At 36.2% G+C, this 20,743-nt stretch overlaps 1 protein-coding gene across 1 annotated transcript; it reads right to left on the bottom strand.

Moving 5' to 3' along the window:
* Nucleotides 1-7,685: 7,685 nt before the first annotated feature.
* Nucleotides 7,686-10,134, bottom strand: LOC105557572. The gene is made up of 6 exons (XM_012004837.1): nt 10,020-10,134; nt 9,661-9,881; nt 8,990-9,368; nt 8,653-8,877; nt 7,889-8,483; nt 7,686-7,740 (listed from the first exon to the last, which is right to left on the bottom strand). The coding sequence occupies exons 1-6, from the start codon at nt 10,132-10,134 to the stop codon at nt 7,686-7,688; spliced, it is 1,590 nt and encodes a 529-aa protein (XP_011860227.1).
* Nucleotides 10,135-20,743: the final 10,609 nt, after the last annotated feature.

Raw genomic sequence — 20,743 nt, 5'->3', positions numbered from 1 at the left:
GAGAGCGAGACAGCGAGACAGCGAGAGAGCGAGCGAGCGCGAGAGCGAGACAGCGAGAGAACGAGCGAGCGAAAGAACGAGAGAGCGAGACAGAAAAAATAATACTTACTTAACAGAATAAATTTTTAATTTTCTCCGATTTCTTCTCGTTTTCCAACTTGATATAACAAACGAAATTTGTTATTTACGTTTAAAATGTTAACTTCATATGAATAGTCGAATGAGTTGTTCTATTCCACGATGCTGATTGATTGTCTCGCTGCGCGTACTTTGTGAGTGTCTGTCATTGCACATTACGTGTATCGAAAGTTAATAGTAACGTTAATTCCCTGTGACTTATGTTGTCAAACTGTCACGTTTCAGAAGAAAAAAGAAGGAAAAGAAGACAAAAAGGAGGAAAAGGAAAAAGGAAATTAATAGAGAAAGGTAAAGGTTCTGTCTTGTTCTATGACTTCCCTCTCGCTCTATCCCCGCGTGTCGTGTCATCTCTGTCTACACGTGCTTCCCTTCTCCGTCTATCTATCCGTCTATTTCCCTCTACCCTTCCTCTATACTGTCCCCCCAATTGTCCTCCCATATACTCTCTGTCTCCCACCCTTCTCTCTCTCTCTCTTCGTGGTATGTGCGTGCATGTGTGTATTTGTGTGCGTGCGTGCGTGCATGTGTGTATTTGTGTGCGTGCGTGCGTGCGTGCATGTGTGTATTTGTGTACGTGCGTGCGTGCGTGCGTGCGTGCGTGCGTGCGTGAGTAGTATAATAAAAAAGAAGAGAGAGAGAGAGAGAGAGAGAGAGAGAGAGAGAGAGAGAGAGAGAGAAGCGACGATCGGTAGAGAAGACCGACTTCGTTCGCTTGAGACGGCGGCATCGTTGTAAGAGGCGGCGGTACCATTATGGTTGATAAAACATGCGACTTTCGGCGTCGATTGATGGCGGCGACTGAAACAGTAGAAACTTAAAACAAGTGATAGGCGTTTTTCCGAGATGCGAAGCGTACGAGCGACGAGAGGGTCAGTCTGGATCGGCCTAGCGAAGAGAGCAGGTCGATCTTAGCGAGTGAGAATCTGAGAGCGTAACGCGTGAGTGTAGAGTGTCTATAGAGTATCGTCGAATCTTTCTCGAATCTTCTGGCCTTTGGTTTCATGTACTATTAAATAAACTTAATATACACTATACAACCTTATATCCCTACAGAAATGTCTGTGGTTGGTGTAACTATCGCAAATTTTCTTTAATAATGATTTCCAAAAATTTCAAATGTCTATAACTCAAGAACTAATTAATCATATTTTAACGAATTATATATGAAATTTGGATTGAAAAACTGAAGAACAATATAATATATAATTAGAAAAAAGTAAAGTAAAGTAAAGTGTGCAAATTAGAAATTTGCACATGGCTTCCTCATAGAGGAAGGTTTAGGAGCGAAATCTAATTTTTTTCGATGTTTCTTAAAAGTGTGCGAATTAGAAATTTGCATATTGCTTCCTCATCATTGAAGCGTGCAAATTGGAAATTTGCACATTGCTTTCATTGTTATGGCTTCCTCATAGAGGAAGCTTTAACAGCGAAATAAGAATAATTTGAATACTTTCAAGAAACATCGTAGTAAAGTTAGATTTCTCTCTTAAAGCTTCCTCTATGAGGAAGCCATAACAATGGAAGCAATGAGCAAATTTCTAATTTGCCTACTTTAATGATGAGGAAGAAATGTGCAAATTTCCAATTTGCACGCTTCAATGATGAGGAAGCAATATGTCCTAATCTTTTACATTAGATAGTACAGCTCCGAGATGTATTAAGTAATGCTTGTCTGAGGTGGGCGGTATTAGGTGCTTTGCTGATTTTTCATCAATTACATCTGAAAATTTAAAGCAAAATGATTATTTTGTGTTTAGTTTGATTATTATATGTGTGTCAATTTCTATATTCATAAGTTGTATTAATTTCATGTTATACTCAGCAAGCAGTTGGAAAAGGTAGTGTCTTTAAATAAATATTTTCCATTAATTTTTTTTGTGTATTAAATTGTAATGCTACATTTTTAGATATAAATTTTTTTTAAATCGCTGTAATGTTTTTCGTGATACTTTTTTCATGATAAAATTTTTGTGTTAACATTTGTCTCTAAAAAGAAAACCACATTTAGTATCTCTGGAATCTTTACATATGTACTAAAATATAAACTTACATCAATACTTACAAAAGATATTCGGCATTCAACATCTTCGTAAATTTTATTGTCAAATTCAACAAATTTTTCATATGTGTTTAGTGGTAGATTTAATTTATATTTTGTTTCAAAAGTTTCAATTTGCGTTTGAATGTGTCCTACACTTGTGGTTAACACTGCATCTAGTGTGGCTTGGAGCTTATTAATGCCAGCGATTATGTGGCGGTGTTCATTTTTCATACTTTTTATTTCTTTAATGATTAACTTTAAATCTGTAATTGGAATTTGATTTAAGAAATATAAGTATTTGAAATCTTTGTATACTAAAGTTTATGAAAGGAATGTAACAATACAATGTTACGAATTACCATATTCAGCCGGAGTATTATTGGTACATAAATTAAAATTGTCACCTCCTGAAGACCCTGGTTTGAACGATTGCGGTGAAGATGTAATTGGAGAAACAGAAGTCGGTTGAAAAGTCAACGAAGTCTTTTTGGCATTTGCAAATTGCTTCCCTTGTGACGACGTTACACCACATTGCTTAGAATGCTTTTTGCCTTGGAGTATCGATGCTTAAAGATGCATAAAGCACAAAGATTACACTGCCACTTACAAGGAAACCTTGTAAACCCGAAAACGAAACCTCTGCAGTGCAGCGAAAACTCAAACCCAAAAAGTCTGGTTAAAATTATATATTTGTTAAAAACATGTAAATTCGTAAGAAAATTGAACTTAGCGCAGCCGCCGCGCCGATACGTATCGAGAAAACCTGGACAGCCACTAGCTAGTCAGAAGGTAGCCAGAACATAAAGAAGCAAAATTGTCTAGCTTCTGTTTAGGAAAACTAGACTAGGAAAACTGGATAGGCGCTAGGACCAAACTAGTTTTTCTCAGACAAATTTCCACACGGGTAATGGCAAATAATTCTCTTAATCTCCTCGGCAATTTCAACAATGCGGCATCTTTGAGTGTGTTTTTCCAATAATCATCATTTTCTGACAGTCCTCGTTCTTGGCATGCAGTTTTGAATGTTGGATTAACTACTCCGTTAATCGTTCTCAACATCTCAAAAGAAGTCGGCCCACCAACATGGTGTAATAACATTTGCAGATAAATACACTCTGTTTAATTTGGATGAATTATATAAATTCTTCCAAGAGATGTATCCTTTTTTATATCAGAATATCCTTCAATATCTTGCCCTCTTTTTCTTCTCAAAAATATATTATTTTTCCAGGTATAGTACCCTGGCACTTCGTGATATAGTAACGTTTTTCCAAATTTATCCATTTTACGTAGTTCAAAGAATGCAGTTAACATTTTTCTTTGATTTTCAAGCACCTCACAAATATTGTTTTCCGTAAAGTAGATCTGTTGCCCACTTTTCTAAATGCACTGCCAAATGCATGACACTCGGTATCGTTCATGTATAATATTATAAAATTGAAAAATCTCCAGCAAGCCTCTGAGGTACTTATGTAACATCCATTTACATACTTCTTCACTTCATCCATTTCATTTCAAACAGTGAAGGTTGCTTGTGGTCATTACCTTTATTAATATACTTACATATATATTTTATTGTCTGCACGGAATGACAATACTCAAAGAAGATTATTGGAAGGACTTAGCTGTGTTTCTCGATCGCGGCGCTGACGGAACAAAGCCAGCCAATCCTCCTCGCGCCGCATCTGGTCCTCGCGCGCTCGCGCCTGCTCTTCGCGCATGAGGCTTATCTCGTCAAACATGGCTAGCATCGTCGGTATTTCCAACGAAGACTCAGCTGTATCCATGAGTCTTTTTATGTGCTTCGTAATCAATGAGATGGCGCAGTCTAATTCTTTTCCTTCATACGACATACAATTCCTATGGATAGTATTATTGTTACGTCTCCGCACGGGGACGCAAATCGCCGGATCCGCTCCGTCCTTCCTAGCGTTATCACTTTCACACGCGTACGCAGAAATAAGTAGAGACCGATTTGCACAGGGAAAACGATTGCTTTATTATAATGATCAAGAGCGGACCTCGACGCGTCTGCTCAAAACAGGGGCCAAATTATTATTCCATAAAATGTTGTTAAAAACATATCACATCCGTAACATGGCAACAGGAACAGCATTCAGGGCATTCATGGAACAAGCCACATATCGGGCGTCCGAAACGCGGGCGTAACACTATGTATATGTATACATAACATTAATTAATGGTTAAATATAAGAAAGTTATTTCTATTTCGATAAATAAAAATATTAGTGTTCTAAAAAACCATTAACAAGTTAGAATTCACATGAAAAATGCCTATATTGTTACATATTCGTTTACAAATAATATAAAATAGAAAGGAACGTTTGAAGAAATTGGAAGGCAAATATAATCTTATTGCAAGTACACTTATCAATTACCATATTAGCAAAATACGAATTTTCTATTGCAATGGAGTTTTTTGCACCAGTCCACGAAAGTTTATTAATACTGTTGCGTCTCCGTCGACGCGCAGCCTCTCCGTCGACAAGTCACTCCGCGCACTCGCTTACTCGCGTTTCGCGCCGCGAGTTAAAGAAAGGGAGAGAGGATTAATTAAACGAACGTTCTTTATTGCAGAAATCGAAACACGTCTGCTCTCTAGAAAAGCCCAGAGACCACTCCAAATCAATAATAAACATAAACATGTTGGTCCTTAACGACCGGTCATTCCCGCGCCGCAACTTCAGCTTGCGCGCATTCAACGGGTGGCGAATCGATGCAGGATGCAGGCATAACAATACATAAAAGAATTTTTATCTACTCAAATCGATATTTCATTTTAACATTACGTAAATTAGAAAATACATTGCAACATTTTAATAATAAAGTAACTTTTACAATGTAACATTTCTTTTCTTTATTTGAGCAGAAAATACATTGCATCATTTTAATAATATACATTACACAAATATAAAAAATGTACATTTAACGATATGATACAGTTAACATTAATTCCCTTTTCTGTTTTTACAAATTAATCATCTCCCAAACTTTCTTTCTCCCAAACTCTCTCTTCTCGTTTGCGCTTGCTCTTATTACGGATCAATTTTTCAGGTTTCTCCTTTCTTTCTTCCTCTTCATCTTTTACCCTTATATTTTGGTTAGCCGTTATTTCTCGGTTATTAGCCGTTTCCATTTCATATCGCTCTGCTACCAAAAACAATGTTTTATCCATTCCGTCATTTGGAACTGGAATATTTTAATTAATATTAATATTTTTATATTTTCCTCACAATAAAAAAATACGGCAAATTCTTTTTTAAAATTACTTTCTTGAATATCCTCAAAACTTTTGTGATCCTCCATTCGCGCTCCCGTATGCACACTGTTAGTAGCACGTTACGTTTCACAAAAGCGTGTTATATTTTCGAGAAATGAATGAAAGAAATATGTACAGTTCTTGAATGATATATAACATGAATCTAGCAATATCAAAAGTCGTTAAATTCAAATCCACTTCCAAAGAAGACATGTAAGTCGATTAGTCGCATTTCTCGAAGTATTGTTGCCGCTTTTCCGCGATGCTGATTATCATCGATTTAATATGTGAATTCAAGGTTCAGATTTGGAAAATATTCACTGGGAAAAATTATTAAAAAGCAAAAAGATCATGCTGGGCCGTCATTTGGCATTTATTCACATCTGTTCGATTGATTTTAAATCATAGCGGCCGATTTACTTATTTAATATTATTTAATATTATATATTTAAATGTGTGAATTTAGAAAACTCATCCTGTATATACACATATTACACGGTTAAGCCAAAGTATGGCAACTAATTTTTAAGAAAATGATGTATTTTCAAAAAAAATGTCACCGAAATATTTCGAACGGTTCCTTGAAGTAAATTGTTTTCCATTGTAATTGACTTTCAACGACCTTGAATGACTTTTAACATTCGTACTGTATCTATAATTTGATTGGAAGATAGTAGATCGAGGGGATTTATTTGTTCAATTTCGTTACGAATGTCTTCAAGATCATGTCCCAAAGATAATTCCGAATCAGACTTTTTTTTTTAAAGTTATTTGATAGTTTTACATTATTCTAATCAAATTCATCATCTAATTTTACAATTCCTTTCATGTGTGTCATATTGGCATCTCCTGTGCTTACATTGATTGATTTTTCTTGAAATATATTTACATTGTTTGAAGAATTTTCTTTTATGAGGTTTTCAAACATAATTATATAGTCTTGATAATGTTTTCATATTCTGCTTGTTTAAGTCAATGAATATAGGTTCATGATCTGAAAAATAAGTTTCGTATACTTCAGCTGTATAATCTAATGATCCTTCCGAGATGAATAATACATTATCTGTCTGTGTATTGAACTTTGTTATTGACTTTTGTGCTCAGTGCACGTTTAAATTTTAATTGATTTAAATATTTTTCTAAAACACCTCCCTCATTATATGAGTCGTAATTAAAGTCACCTATTGTAATTTTTTATTACCTATTGGCTTGCCTAAAATATTATTTAATTCATGTATAAACATAATTCTAGATACTGCCGGAGACTTATAACCGGTAATAATTTTCACCTCATTTAAGATTATGTGAATTAAGTCAACCTGACGATGTTGCCCATTTATAATATCTCATCTTTTTGTACATGTTCATCAATAGATGCATTCAGTTCTTTTTTAATAAAGCATATTGTTACGCTCCGCGCGCGTCTTCGCGTTCGCCGATCGCCGTGTCACCGCGCTCACCGATCACGCACTCGGTTCTCGAGGGTGCCGGCACGTACGCGTCAAAGAGACACACCAGATAAGATAAACAGGAACTTTATTACAATAGCAAACACGTCCACACGGCTCGAGAGCCAAGTTTCCGATCTATCGATTATCTTAATAAACAACAGTTGCCCATCGGTACCGTGGCAACCCGCCACGATACCGGGCGCCGCTTTCCATCCGTGAGCATGATTCTTCGCGAGCGTAACACTGCCCCCTCCTCTCCAGATTGTCGTCCCGACAATCAGAGGGGGAACAGTTCTCCGACAATTTTCTTGAAGACTCCAGGGGCAAGACAGGACTCCAGTCCTTCTTCCCTACGGGATAGTCTCCAACCGGATTTTCCTGGGGAAGGTGATCAGTCTCCCCCCACCGGATCCAGGGCGACTCCTTCCCACGGCAGTCTTCTCTCTTGTGGAACTGCATCGCAAAATAAAAATCCGTCCTTTTTTTGATGTTGTTTTCCGAAAGCTATCTTGACGACGACGATGATGACGTCCACGATGGCGACGACAACGACGACGAAGCTGAAAATATCGTCACTCGAAGTCGACCTCTTGTAAGTCTTCAGACAAGGGGGGGGGGGAATTCTTCCCGTGGACCCAGCGCCTTTTCAGGCTCCCCGAGTCCCTGCCCCTGCATTTGCTTAAAGCCACGTGGGAAAAACTACGGGATCAAAACAACCACGGGCGGGGCAGTCTTCTTTTTATAAAAAAAACGATTTCCTCCCACGAAGGAAGAATTACAGCGCCGTAGAACATGGACCATCTTCAAGAAAATCTTGCAGTTCTGACGGCCTGAAAGATAAAGAACAACAAAACAAAACAGCAAATATGAAACAAAACGAATGATTAAATTTAGTCATACATTCACATAGACCATTCATTCTCCTTACGTGGATTCTACTTTTAATTAAATCCCTCTCTTTCTCTAAAAGAAGCTAACCTATCGGCATGTACGATTTTCTTCCGATGTTTTGGAGTCTTTTGTATGCAGAATACAACGTCACTGAGTTTCCTAACTATAGAGTATGGCCCTTCCCAATTTCTCTGCAATTTAGGAGCTTTTCCTTTTATTCTATGAGGATTATAAAACCACACTTTTTGTCCTTTTTTAAAATGAAGTTGCCTAACTCGACGATCATAACGAACTTTTACGTGCGACGAACCAATGTCAACACGTCTTCTAACTTCCATATGAATTTCTTCTAATTTCCTTCGAAGATTTTCTAAATAATCACCTGAGAATCCAGAAGTTACAGTAGAAGAATTTGGAGGACTTCCTCGAAATAGATCCAGAGGCATTTTTAGATCTCGACCAAAACAAAGTTCTGAAGGTGACAAACCAGTCGTTTCGTGTTTCGACGTTCTATAGGCTAAGAGAAACATGGGAATCCAACGATCCCAGTCCTTCTGATTAGACGAAATGTATTTTGCTAAAAAGTTGGTTATGGTCTGGTGCTGTCGTTCCACTTGACCATCAGATTGTGGATGAAGAGCTGTAGTTCTTGTTTTCTTTATTCCCAAAATTTCCATCACCTCTGAAAACAATTTCGAATCAAAATTTTTTCCTTGATCTGTGTGGACCTCAGAAGGAACACCATATCTCCGCAAAAATCTCCGCAACAGTTTTAGCTCGAATATTTCTTACTGGAAAAGCTTCCACCCACTTAGTGAAGCAATCCACAATGACAAGTAAATACCTATTACCAGAGGTAGTATAAGGTAAAGGGCCCAAAATATCCATTTGCACCCTTTCAAAAGGAGAATTAACGTTGTAAATTTGTAAAGGAGGCTTTCCTTTTCCTAAAGGACCCTTTCTTGATGTACAAACCATGCAAGAACGACACCATTCTTCAACATCTTGTTTGCAAGTTGCCCAGAAAAATCTTTTCCTGATTTTATCCAGAGTCTTATTGATTCCGAAATGACCACCTGAAGGAGAATCGTGAGCCTGTTCAAGAATCTCCTTTACACGGCTACGTGGGACTACCAATTGCATTATTGAAGTCTTTAGGTTCGGGGCGTACCACTTCTTATATTATACAAGACCCCGTCTTTAAGGCAGAGAGCATCCCAATATAGCCTATAAATTCGGCTAGAAGTATTCTTTGGAGAGGAATCCAAACATGGTGGGCGCTTCCAGCCTCCTTTCCAGAAACGACTATCGCCAAGTCTGGATCCTCTCTCTGGTCCTTACGCCATTCCAGTTGGCTTCTTTCGGGGATGACAATTCGTACTACAATCTTTTCGGGCTCATGGGCAGTTTTCTTTTCGATTTTAGTGCAATAGTTGCATCCAATTGATTCGCATAGCCGTCTTGAAAGCCCATCTGCGTTTCCGTGTAAAAGTCCTTTCCGATAAATAATCTCGAAATCATAACGTTGAAGTCTTTCTAACCAACGGGCTAGCTGGCCTTCTAAATCCTTAAAAGACATAAGCCATCTTAACGAGATATGATCTATACGAATGAAAAACTTCCGTCCTAGTAAGTAATGTCTGAAAGATTTCACTGAATCAACTATCGCCAAGAGTTCGCGGCGAGTTACACAATAATTTCTTTCTGCTTCACTAAGAACACGACTAAAATAAGCTATAATCCTTTCCTTCTTGTTTCTGAGATAGGACTGCGCCTATACCAATGTTTGAGGCGTCAGTATCTAAAATTAGTTCTTCGTTCCCTTTTGGAAAAGAGAGAATGGGTGAAGAAGACAAAACATGTTTCAATTCGTTAAAGGCCTTATGGGGTTCCTTTCCCCAAGAAAACCTAGTTTTATCTTCTGTGAGCACAAAAAGGGGTTTCGCAACAGAAGAGAAACCTTTAACAAACTTCCGATAATATGAGCAAAAACCAAGAAAACTACGTAACTGTTTCTTGGTATGCGATACTGGCCAGTCTTTTACTGCCATAATTTTTTCAGGATCAGTAGTAATGCCCTCTTTCGAAATAACATGACCCAAATACTTAACATTTTTAGAGAAAAACACACATTTTTCCGGGTTTACTTTTAAATTTACTTCTTCAATTCTTTCAAAAATTAATTTTAAATTTTTTAACATCTCATCGAAAGTCTTACCGAAGACTATTACGTCGTCCAGATATACCAAACAAATCTTTGTCAAAAATTTTCGTAAAACTTTTTCCATAAGTCGTTCAAACGTTGCAGGGGCATTACACAGTCCGAAAGGCATAATGGTAAATTGCCACAGCCCTCTTCCTATTGAGAAGGCAGTTTTCTCTCTGTCTTCTGAACGAATTTTGACTTGCTAGTAACCGCTTTTTAAATCTATTGTGGTAAACCACACGTTACCTGATAATTGATCGAAGATATCGTCTATCCTGGGGAGAGGATATGAGTCTTTTACCGTTACAGCATTCAGTTTTCGATAATCAACACAGAATCTTAATCCTCCATCTTTTTTCCTAACTAGAACTGCAGGAGAAATCCAAGGACTTTGAGACTCCTCTATTATTCCACGATTCCTCATTTCCTCAATAGTCCTGTCTACCTCTTCACGCATTTGTAAAGGAATTCGACGAGGGGCCTGTTTAATCGGGGAAGAATCTTTAACATTAATGACATGCTCGAGAACGTTACAATTTCCTGCAACGATCTCCTGTGAAAATACATTCTTAAATTCATTCAGGAAGACTGCAAAATTATTTCTTTGATTATAATCCAGATTTCGAGAATCTCTAATAAAGAGTTCCTTTAAAAACGAAGGAACTTTCTCAGAAGAACTTTCTATCCGAGCACAATTAATAATCTTTTCTTTAACTGGTTCAGATTCACAAAAAGCGAAATTAAAAACATCCACTAGATTGATCCTTTTAAGAAAATCGACACCAAGAAGACAATCATTATATATCTCAGCTACGAACATTGGAATTTCTAAAGAATATTTCCCGATTTGAACCTCAGTCAAAGTTTTTCCCTTAGTGGGAGCCCTTTCCCCAGTGGGATATTTAAGGTTGCCGACTCCTATCTCAAGATTCAAGTCTCTACTTTTAATAAACTTTGCATTAACAATGGAAACATCGGAGCCCGTATCGACCTTAAAGAAACAATTCTTTCCATTCAGTCTTCCTTCATAACAAAAGTTTTTACATCTAACATCATACAATTCATTCTTACTTTTAACACTCTTAACATCATAACAATCATCAATAAAATTAAAATCGCGCATGCACAAATTCCCGTCCTCTTTCTCTTTAGTTAATGGGGCAATTCTTCTACTACAGTTGAGTCCGCCCCACAGAGTTCAACTAAACCGCGTTTTCCTTCTCCTCGGAGCAATCAGACCGGAAATGCCCGGTCTTCCCACATATCCAACATTCCCGACGATATGCAGCAGACTTTCTGTCTCGCCATTCCCCTTTTCGGGTGCCTTTCCTTTTCCCGTTTTCCACAAACTTTTCATTTTTGTCTATCTCGCGCCCTTTTTCCTCCGACGCGCTCTTTTTCCCTTTGAAATTGTAATCTCTACGAGAGTTTTCTCCCCTCCGGATAATTTCGATGGCCTTTGCCCTCTCAATAGCCACACCCAAGGAGGATACCCCTTCTAATTGCAGGGTACGTCTGACAAAATTGTCCCAAATGGCGGAAACAAACTGCGCGCAGGCTATTTTATCGCGTACGTGATGGGGACACTCTGAATACGCCAGACGCGACAGCCTCTCTAATTCTGAACCGAACGTGGCCAAATCTTCGCCAAATCGTTGTTTGCGATTTATAAATTGTGTATAGAAATTTTGAGATAAATGGTCTTCCCCAAAACGCAACTCTAATTTAGATTTTAATTCAGAAAACTCCAAGTTAGTTATGTCTTCCACGGACTCTAAAACCGAACGCGCTTTTCCCCTTAGACATGAAGCGAGAGCCACTGTTTTCGAGGCGTCCCCCAACCGTTCGCGCGCGCGATCAGTTCAAACTGTGAGAAAAACTCGCGTATCGGTACTACCCCGTCATACGTATCGGGCTTGAGCTTATAGCCCAGCATCGCGCGTGCATCACCGTCCCCGACAAACGGTCGTTCCGAGCCGGCGCGACCGTCCCCGTAACTCCGTGACTCGACTCCGCGTCCCCCACGGCAGTATTATAGGAGCGACTTAGCTGTTCTTTTAAGACTCGCAGCTCCTCATCTCGGGAACGCAACGCCGCCGCGAAGTCGTGATCCCGGCGCGTCTACTCCTCGCGCATCTGGCGGATCTCTTCCATTACCGCCGCAATTTCCATTATGTTTGTCGGCTCGCTCGTTGGCGTCGTCTCCTCGCGGCGTTTTTTTCTGGTGGCGTAGGCCGTCCTCACTCTCCGCCGCTCGTCCGGGATCCCGGACGAGCCCCCAAATTGTTACGCTCCGCGCGCATCTTCGCGTTCGCCGATCGCCGTGTCACCGCGCTCACCGATCACGCACTCGGTTCTCGAGGGTGCCGGCACGTACGCGTCAAAGAGACACACCAGATAAGATGAACAGGAACTTTATTACAATAGCAACACGTCCACACGGCTCGAGAGCCAAGCTTCCAATCTATCGATTATCTTAATAAACAACAGTTGCCCATCGGTACCGTGGCAACCCGCCACGATACCGGGCGCCGCTTTCCATCCGTGAGCATGATTTTTCGCGAGCGTAACAATATTATTCCTTTTGGAAAACGTTTAGTATAATTATCTGTTCGAAAAAGAATATTAAATCCCTCAAATATTATATTATCTGTTTTGATTGTTTGTGTTTCTGAAAAAATTAATAAATCTGCTTGTTTATACCATTTATCACAAGTTATATAGTTAACATTTTTATTTAATGTTTGTACGTTCTGGTAAATAATTTTTATTTGATTTCTTTTTATAACTCTTGAAAATGACAATATAAGACACTTCTTCTCTTTTAGACGTTTTATTTCTAATTATAAATGATTATTTGGTGATGGTTTTTTTGGAGGACTAAAATTTCCAAGAATGTATAATTCTGATAATTTTGTCACTCTACTGATTGCTACATAAAGCATTGGCCTAGTCATTCGATAATTTTCTCTTAAATCAATACATACTTTTTCGTATATTTGCCCTTAACTTTTATTAGTATGACTTTAGTATTACCTACAGATCTTAAATATTCGTCTATGGGTTGAGGTAGAGGGTAATTCTCGCTCTTTATATAATCCAAGAACTTTGTCTCTTCATATGTAGTGTCTCCTGAATATGCTTTAATAGTAATAAATCTTGCGTATAAATGTTCACACGCATACCACAAAAACATACTTTTAGACACAAACTTTGTAAAGTTTCTATCGAGCGCCTGTAGAGCATCGTATTGACGTTCCACTAAAGGTATATACCCTTCAGCAGTGACTGCGAATTCGTTTAGTGCGTTGTATGGTACTAACCCCTCAAATCCGTTCGCGTCGAAGTCGACCCACATCGGGTCATTCCTAGGGTGAGATGGTTTTTCAGCTAGGTTCTTGGGTGTCGGCTTAACACTAGGATCTAACGTCGAAAGTTTAGGTAATGTATTAATTACCGTCTTCTTCTGTTGTTGAGGCCCTCGCTTTTTCGCAATAAACGGTTTCTTCTTAATAACCTCGGTAGTCTTCGCTACCCCAGAGGCCGAAGCCTCATCCTGAGGTTTATTTCCGTCGTTCTGCATGACAAGCTCCGCTTAACTACACCAAATTATTATTATAAATGAATTAAACAAAAATTTGGGGAAAATTGTCAAAGCCTCGGCAGGCGTAATGGGAAATTGTTGCCTCACGATTTGATACTCCATTCTTTCATTGATGTTCAATACAACAGAAAGTGGTGAAAGCGGAACCAAAGACATTCCCAAATGATTTTCGATCATATACTCAAGTATGGTCTCCGATATTCTACACCAACTCTATCATTATTGAAAGTTAATCATATTTTGATTGGTTCATCTGTTTCTGGTTTAAACGTTATATGTATTCTTCAATTTGCCACAAGCTCCGTTAACTAGACCATCTTCAACATCTATATTACATGTTATCATGTAGTTGATACCAATTTTTTAAGTAATTTTTTATGACAAGCCTCCACATTCTGTTCTTTTTTATTTTTTAATGATGTCAGTAATTTGTTTCTCAATTTACTATTAACTTTTCCTAAAATAGAGTCTTTGGCTATAGATTCATAAGCTATTCCTTCTATTGAATCAATTTTTATTTTGTTAAAACTATCAACCAAGCGATTTTCAGCATATAATCTGATTGCATCTTTTGGAACATCTTCTTCTGTCGTTTCTCTTGATTTAATAAGAACAATATCACTATCAGACATTATTCCTCTTGCAACGTTGTTAAGGGCCTCTATAAATGTTTTATCTTCTCTTTGTCTCATTATTTCCGTCAACTCAAATAATTCAAATTCATTCCATAGAACATTTTCAGAAAAAATAGTTAACATACTAGATTTTGGAGAAAGATATATCGAATTATCCATAACCGGTGGTAATTGATAAATTTCACCAACTACTACTACAGAAACTCCACCAAAGCTTCTATTAAAACCCATAATTTGTCTTAATCTTGTATCGACTCGACTAAACATAGTCCCACCATTGATATTTCATCTATAATTAATAATTTTAATTCGATTAAGTTTTCTCGAAGTGTATTCGCAATATCCGCTGACAGTTCTGGTATTTGTCCTCCGTACTGTGTTATGGGTAATGCAAAAGCAGTGTGTAACGTTACGCCACCTATTAGAAATACTGCTTTTCCGGAGGGTGCACATAATAATATTTTTAGCGAATTGTTCTTTTTACCAGGTGTCTCATCAAAGTAATTCATTAACAACTGATAAATCGCGTTGATAACTGTGCTCTTTCCAACACCTGCAGAGCCACTAATGTACAATCTAATTGGTAAAATTCCAGTTGCCAAACAATGTAAAACGTGCATTGTAATTTCCCTTTGCATGTCGTTTAATTTACAAAGACTACTCATCATTTCTTCCTTTGTTATTTGTGGGGGACTAGTTATTTTCCTTTTTTTTTTGTACAATCGGCTGCACCTGTTTGACTAAATATATCTATCTCTTGATCTTTGGTTATTTTTGTTTTCATAAAAGATTCGATCTCCTCATCTTCTATATCTCGTTGATCTATTTGAGCTTGAGCCAAGGCATTGTCAATTTCTACATCACCTATCACAGAGAAATTTTTTTCTATTTCCCTTAATTATATGAATATTTTCGATATAAATTCTTTCACAACCTTGTGTTTCTACATCCTCTGTTTCATTTTTCCATGGCCAGAACAGTAAAACCTGTTCTCTGTAATAATTATATCGATCTTCTTGCAATTTGTATCTTCGAAATCTAATAATTTTCATTTTTTTCTATATTTTATTTCACTATCTTCATTATAATCATCATCATTTTCACTTCTGTAATTAATCCTTTTCTCCTCCCAATTTGCTGTGAATTCAGCCAGACAAACAGCTGAGTATTTTTGACAATCATGATTTTCATATTTTTCAATTATATTTTTATAGTATATATCTGTTGATTCCTCATTCATTTTTTGTAAGATTTTTTGTAAAATTCTCAAAATAAACTTTCAACGAATCCCAAAAAGGTACTCGTGATAATGCAACGTATAGTTGTCCATGATTGAAAACATCTTTATAAAGATCCACTGCAACTTTTTCGAAAGTCTGTCCTTGTGATTTATTAATAGTCATAGCAAATGCTAGTTTTACTGGAAACTGTCTTCTTTTGAAAGTAAACGGATATATATTTTCACAGTATAAAGTAATACGATTAAGAAAAACAATCTCTCCAATCTTATTACCTGATACAATTTTACATCGTAATAAATTATTATCTAAATCCAAAACTAACAGTCTAGTACCATTACACAAACCTTCACTAATATTGAGATTTCTAATAAGCATAACAACTGAATACTTTCTCAAGCGTAATTCATGTGGTGGAAGACATGTTGGATTTAAAGAGTTAAGATATTCTGTCAAAATTACTTCATATATATCCTTGTTATTACCAGTAGTTTCAGGAGTATCTACACTTGTATAAACTCTCTCTGTCGTTTCATCCAATAAATTACTACTTTTTCATTTATTTCGTTAACATCAATATTTCTTGCAGACAATATAACATGATTAGCAATAGATTTATATCGTTTATGAGTTATAATGTCCCCGTACGTTTCTTTTATCATAACCGAATTAACATTTGCTATACATCTTTCTGGAATTTGAATATTATCAGATCGTTTAAAATACCATTACCTAAATCTAATAAAAATTGTGCAAATTCTCTTTCCTGTGGTGAAGCTCTTATATTTTCCGTTAATGAAAATATTTTGAATTGTTTCCATAAGATACTATATTTTATAGATAAATTTATAATTTCACAACGTGTAGCTCTTTCTTTTACAGGTAATAATTGTCTAAAATCTCCACCGAGAAGCATAATTTTTCCACCAAAATATAAATCATTTTGCATTATATCACGTAATGTTCGATCCATTATTTCTAATACATAACGCGGCGCCATAGGAGCTTCGTCCAAAATAAAAACATCCACAAGTTTTACTTTATCAGCTTCTTTAGATTGCACTTTAATATTTGATGTAGAATCATTAAAAAGAGGTACAGGTAATCCAAAAACTTTATGTACCGTTCTTCCATTTGGAAGTAATGTTGCAGCAATACCAGTAAATGCCATGGTATTCACTACTTTTTTTTTAAGTAAATAATATAAAGTCGTATAAATAAAAGTTTTACCAGAACCACCTGGCACATCGATATAAAAACAAGTATCATTATTATTGTTAGCTGTTGTTACTGCTAAAATAATATCAACAATTTCTTTTTGCTCTATATTTAATTGTCCATATTGTCGCACACCTATTGATAAATCTTCTTGAATTTGTTCTCCATTATCTATTTCTTGTTCTTCTATTACTTCTTCCATTTCAGGAAAATTAACAATATTTGATTCTTCCGCTTGAAGCAAATTAACAATATACTTATCAGCTTTTTTAATTCCTATTGTGAGTCCATAATGTCTTATATAATCTTCGGACGTATCTTTTTTAAATTCGTCCCATAAATTTTTTGGATGAATTGGTTGACAGTGAATTAAAATTCGTACGAATAAATTACGAAGTCGTCTTGGCATCATCCAAACTCTTGCTTCGTTCATAGCACGATACCATTCTTCATCATCTTCTATGAGTCCTAATGCTAAACATGCGGCGGTGAAAGTTGGATGTATTTCGTTATTAACTGTTCTTAATTTTTTAAAATTCATTGCTCCTTTAACATGTAGTAAAAGTATACGTAAATGAAACAATTCTATCTGAGACGGACTGACAAAATACATACGACCAATACAATCAAAATATCTTTGACGTTTTTCCCAGCGATTAATGATTTTTCCGTTATTTGTAACTTTTTTAAATACATAATGAGATGGAATATCACTATATAAATATTGTTTTGCTTCCTCATCTCGAGCATTTAACTCAAAATAATCTAACAACATTGTTACTCGTTCTGCAGCAGATCTTATTGCATCATTATTAATATTATCATCAATTATTATACTATGTTCGTTTGGTAAATGAATTGGTAAACGAAATATTGCATGACTTTCTTTTTGTAAAGGTTTAAAATGCGCCAACTTGCTTCCACCAGTCTGACATAACGAGTTTCAATAAAGTCCTCAATTTGTCATGTATTATTGTTTTATCTATGTTTTCTTTAATAATTACAGACGCAGCATCATGACCTTTATAAATGTATATATATATTTTCTTTTACAAAGCGTATACTCGAAACTATTTCAATATTAATATGACTATTAAATAAAAGTAAGAGTATTAGATTAAATGGAACAACATGCCTGTTATCAAGAACGTAACGTCCAGGTCTCTCATATAACAATCCATTATTTCTTCGACGATATTGCGGATAACCATCTTCATCCATAGTTGTCTCAGGTTGAAATGGTTTTGGAAAGTGTTTCAAACATTTATTATTTATTTATTTATTTATTATTTATTTATTCGGATTACAAGTCATGGTAATAAATAAATCTGGTTTTCCATATTTTCGAACGATAACCATCGCATCTTGATAATTTTGCATCATATTACGCGGTGATCCCACAAACGTTGACGGAAGTATAATCATTTTTCCAATATGAGCATCGTTATTATTGGTAGAGTTTGACAAATAATCAATTAATTCTTGATAAGTCTCAGCTCGTAATTGTTTTTTATTTTGTTTGCAATAATTAATTCGGTCTTTTTCAATTTTGACATAACTATCCACAAGCCATTGCCAATCAGTTTCGAGAATTATTTCTGATAGTGATTCTGATATGTTTCCCTAAACTTCCACATATTAGGCACTCTATAACTTGTTTAATGGAATGGGTTTCTTTTGTATAACATTATCACATTACAAAACACATTCTTAATATTAAGATAATCAAAGTTATAATCACTGACCACTAAATAAAAAGCAAAAGTGAGATAATGATAGGCGAATTTATCAATATTATGTACATAAATGCTTGAAACAGTGAGCGTTAAATTTAATTTAGTTGCAGTTATCTTTATTTTAGAAATTATTGTATCATTTAATGTAATTTTCTTTATAAAGTTTTTTGTCTGCTGTTGCAATGACTACTATTGATGGACGCAATGATCTGCCAACTATATAGTTTTAGCAACGTCATTTTCGTCCCTTTCTCCGTTCTGCTAACCTCGGACGACACGATTCAAATCGTCACATGTCATGCCGCGCGCAAACGCAACGCACTTCAACCAGCGAAATTCTCGCGACGCGATTTCGAAACAGCCGACCGACCAATCGGCATCGCGGAAAAGCGGCAATAATGGCTGCGTTCAGCAGACACAACTGTTGAGTGAGCGCTCAACAATTTCTTAATATGATTGGCTGGATCTAAAAGTATTAACCAATCATACTGAGCGCTCACTCAACAGTTGTGTCTGCTGAACGCGGCCAATACCGCGCGACCAAGAACGCATTTCTCGGTCAAAATGACTCTTTTCATTAGGGATATATATATATATTCTTATTATACGTACTTTTACAATGTTTACCTTACCTTTTACAATGTTTGCACATAAATGCAACCTCTGCAGTTTTCATTAATGACACTTATTTAAAAATTATATTACAAACGCTATATGACACATAATCGATATTTTGTTCTAGTCTAAAGATAGCTTTCTAAGACATCATAAAGACGTCTTTCTAAAAAGGTCTTCAAGACATTTTTATAAGACATCATAAAGACATCTTTTTGACAATGTCTTAAGACTTTTCTCTGGCGTCTTCTGGACGTCTTTTATTAAAGTCTTAAAGACGTCTCTTTTAAAACGTCTTTAAGACGTCGTTTAGACATGCGTGTTGTCTGGACAGTTAGAAATGACTCGTCGATCGACGAGTCATTTCTGACTGGAATATTGCAATCCCGTTCAGGCTCTGAGCCCCTTTCATTGTACTTAATTCTAAATATATAATATTTATAAACTCTTTATATATGTATATGATTAATTACATTATAAGTACATACAATGCCCAGTGGGAAATATAAAGTCGAAAAGACGTCATTTTGACGAAATATCGAAATATCGAAATGTTGACGTCGAAATGACGTCGAAAACCCTGGTCGAAATTACGTAAATTTGGTCACAAGAAACACCTCTTTTCGACGTCGAAATAAGATCCAAGGTGACGTGAAATATTGTCTCTGGCAATATGCTTTAGAGCTTTAGATCAGGTCAAATTTACGTTGATTTTAGATACAGAGATTTGCATGTGTACGTTTATGTTATATATCCATATATAGAATGGATTAGTGTGGTAATAGAAGGAGTTGCACGCGTATAAACCGACAGATATATAAGGACATGTCCAGAAAGAGACAAATACATACATATGTCTATCTCTTCCTAAATTACTATAATATTTGTTATAATTACATGTATCCTCATATTATCTGTCTCTTATCGATTTTATGTACGTCGTTTCGACGTTGTTTTGACGTCGTTTCCACCAAACAACTGAAACTTGACAGTTCTCTCTAATAAGATGTTAAAAGTATTCACAACGTTGAACGTAGTAATTTAATACCAAAAATAATGTTTCGAAACTTTTAATTATTTTCGAAAACTGACGGTAGGGACGCAGTTTTGACCCCATTGACGTCGATTCGACGTCGATTCGACTTTAGTGTTCTCACTGAGTGAAAGCATACATATACCGGGTATACGAAAAGTCCCGGAGCTCTTAATTATTTTGAAAAATAAACATTTTTGAAGAAAGCGTTTCATACAAAACATGTAGGATTTTAAGTAAGACCTTGAATAATTGTCAAGATCACGCGAAAGTCACCTTTAATTTTTTTAACGGAATATATTTTTTTATTACATGTTCTTGTAGCTTATCTCGAGAGCTTTATAAGCATTGTTTAAAAACTTATAAAAAAATGTTATATACATATACTTATAAAAATAATAATATAATAATTATAAGCATTTTCTCATGAATAAGTTACAAAACTTGAAAATTAAGATTTTTCGCGACAAGTAAAACGAAAAGGGACAAGAAGCGTCACCTGTTGGCGAACTTTACAATTACTTAGAACTGTATTTCTAAAATGTGATCACGTGAGCTAAGATAAAAACTCTGGGTACAGCACCATCGGTGCTGCACTACGGTGCAGGAGACCCAAAGTTTGCATTTCCGGGTGTAAGCCCAGCGCCGGTACCCAGT

Source organism: Vollenhovia emeryi, unplaced genomic scaffold (assembly GCF_000949405.1).
Source record: "Vollenhovia emeryi isolate VEMERY1.0 unplaced genomic scaffold, V.emery_V1.0 DF939454.1, whole genome shotgun sequence".
Taxonomy (NCBI): domain Eukaryota; kingdom Metazoa; phylum Arthropoda; class Insecta; order Hymenoptera; family Formicidae; genus Vollenhovia; species Vollenhovia emeryi.
This window is presented reverse-complemented; position numbering and strand designations above follow the sequence as displayed.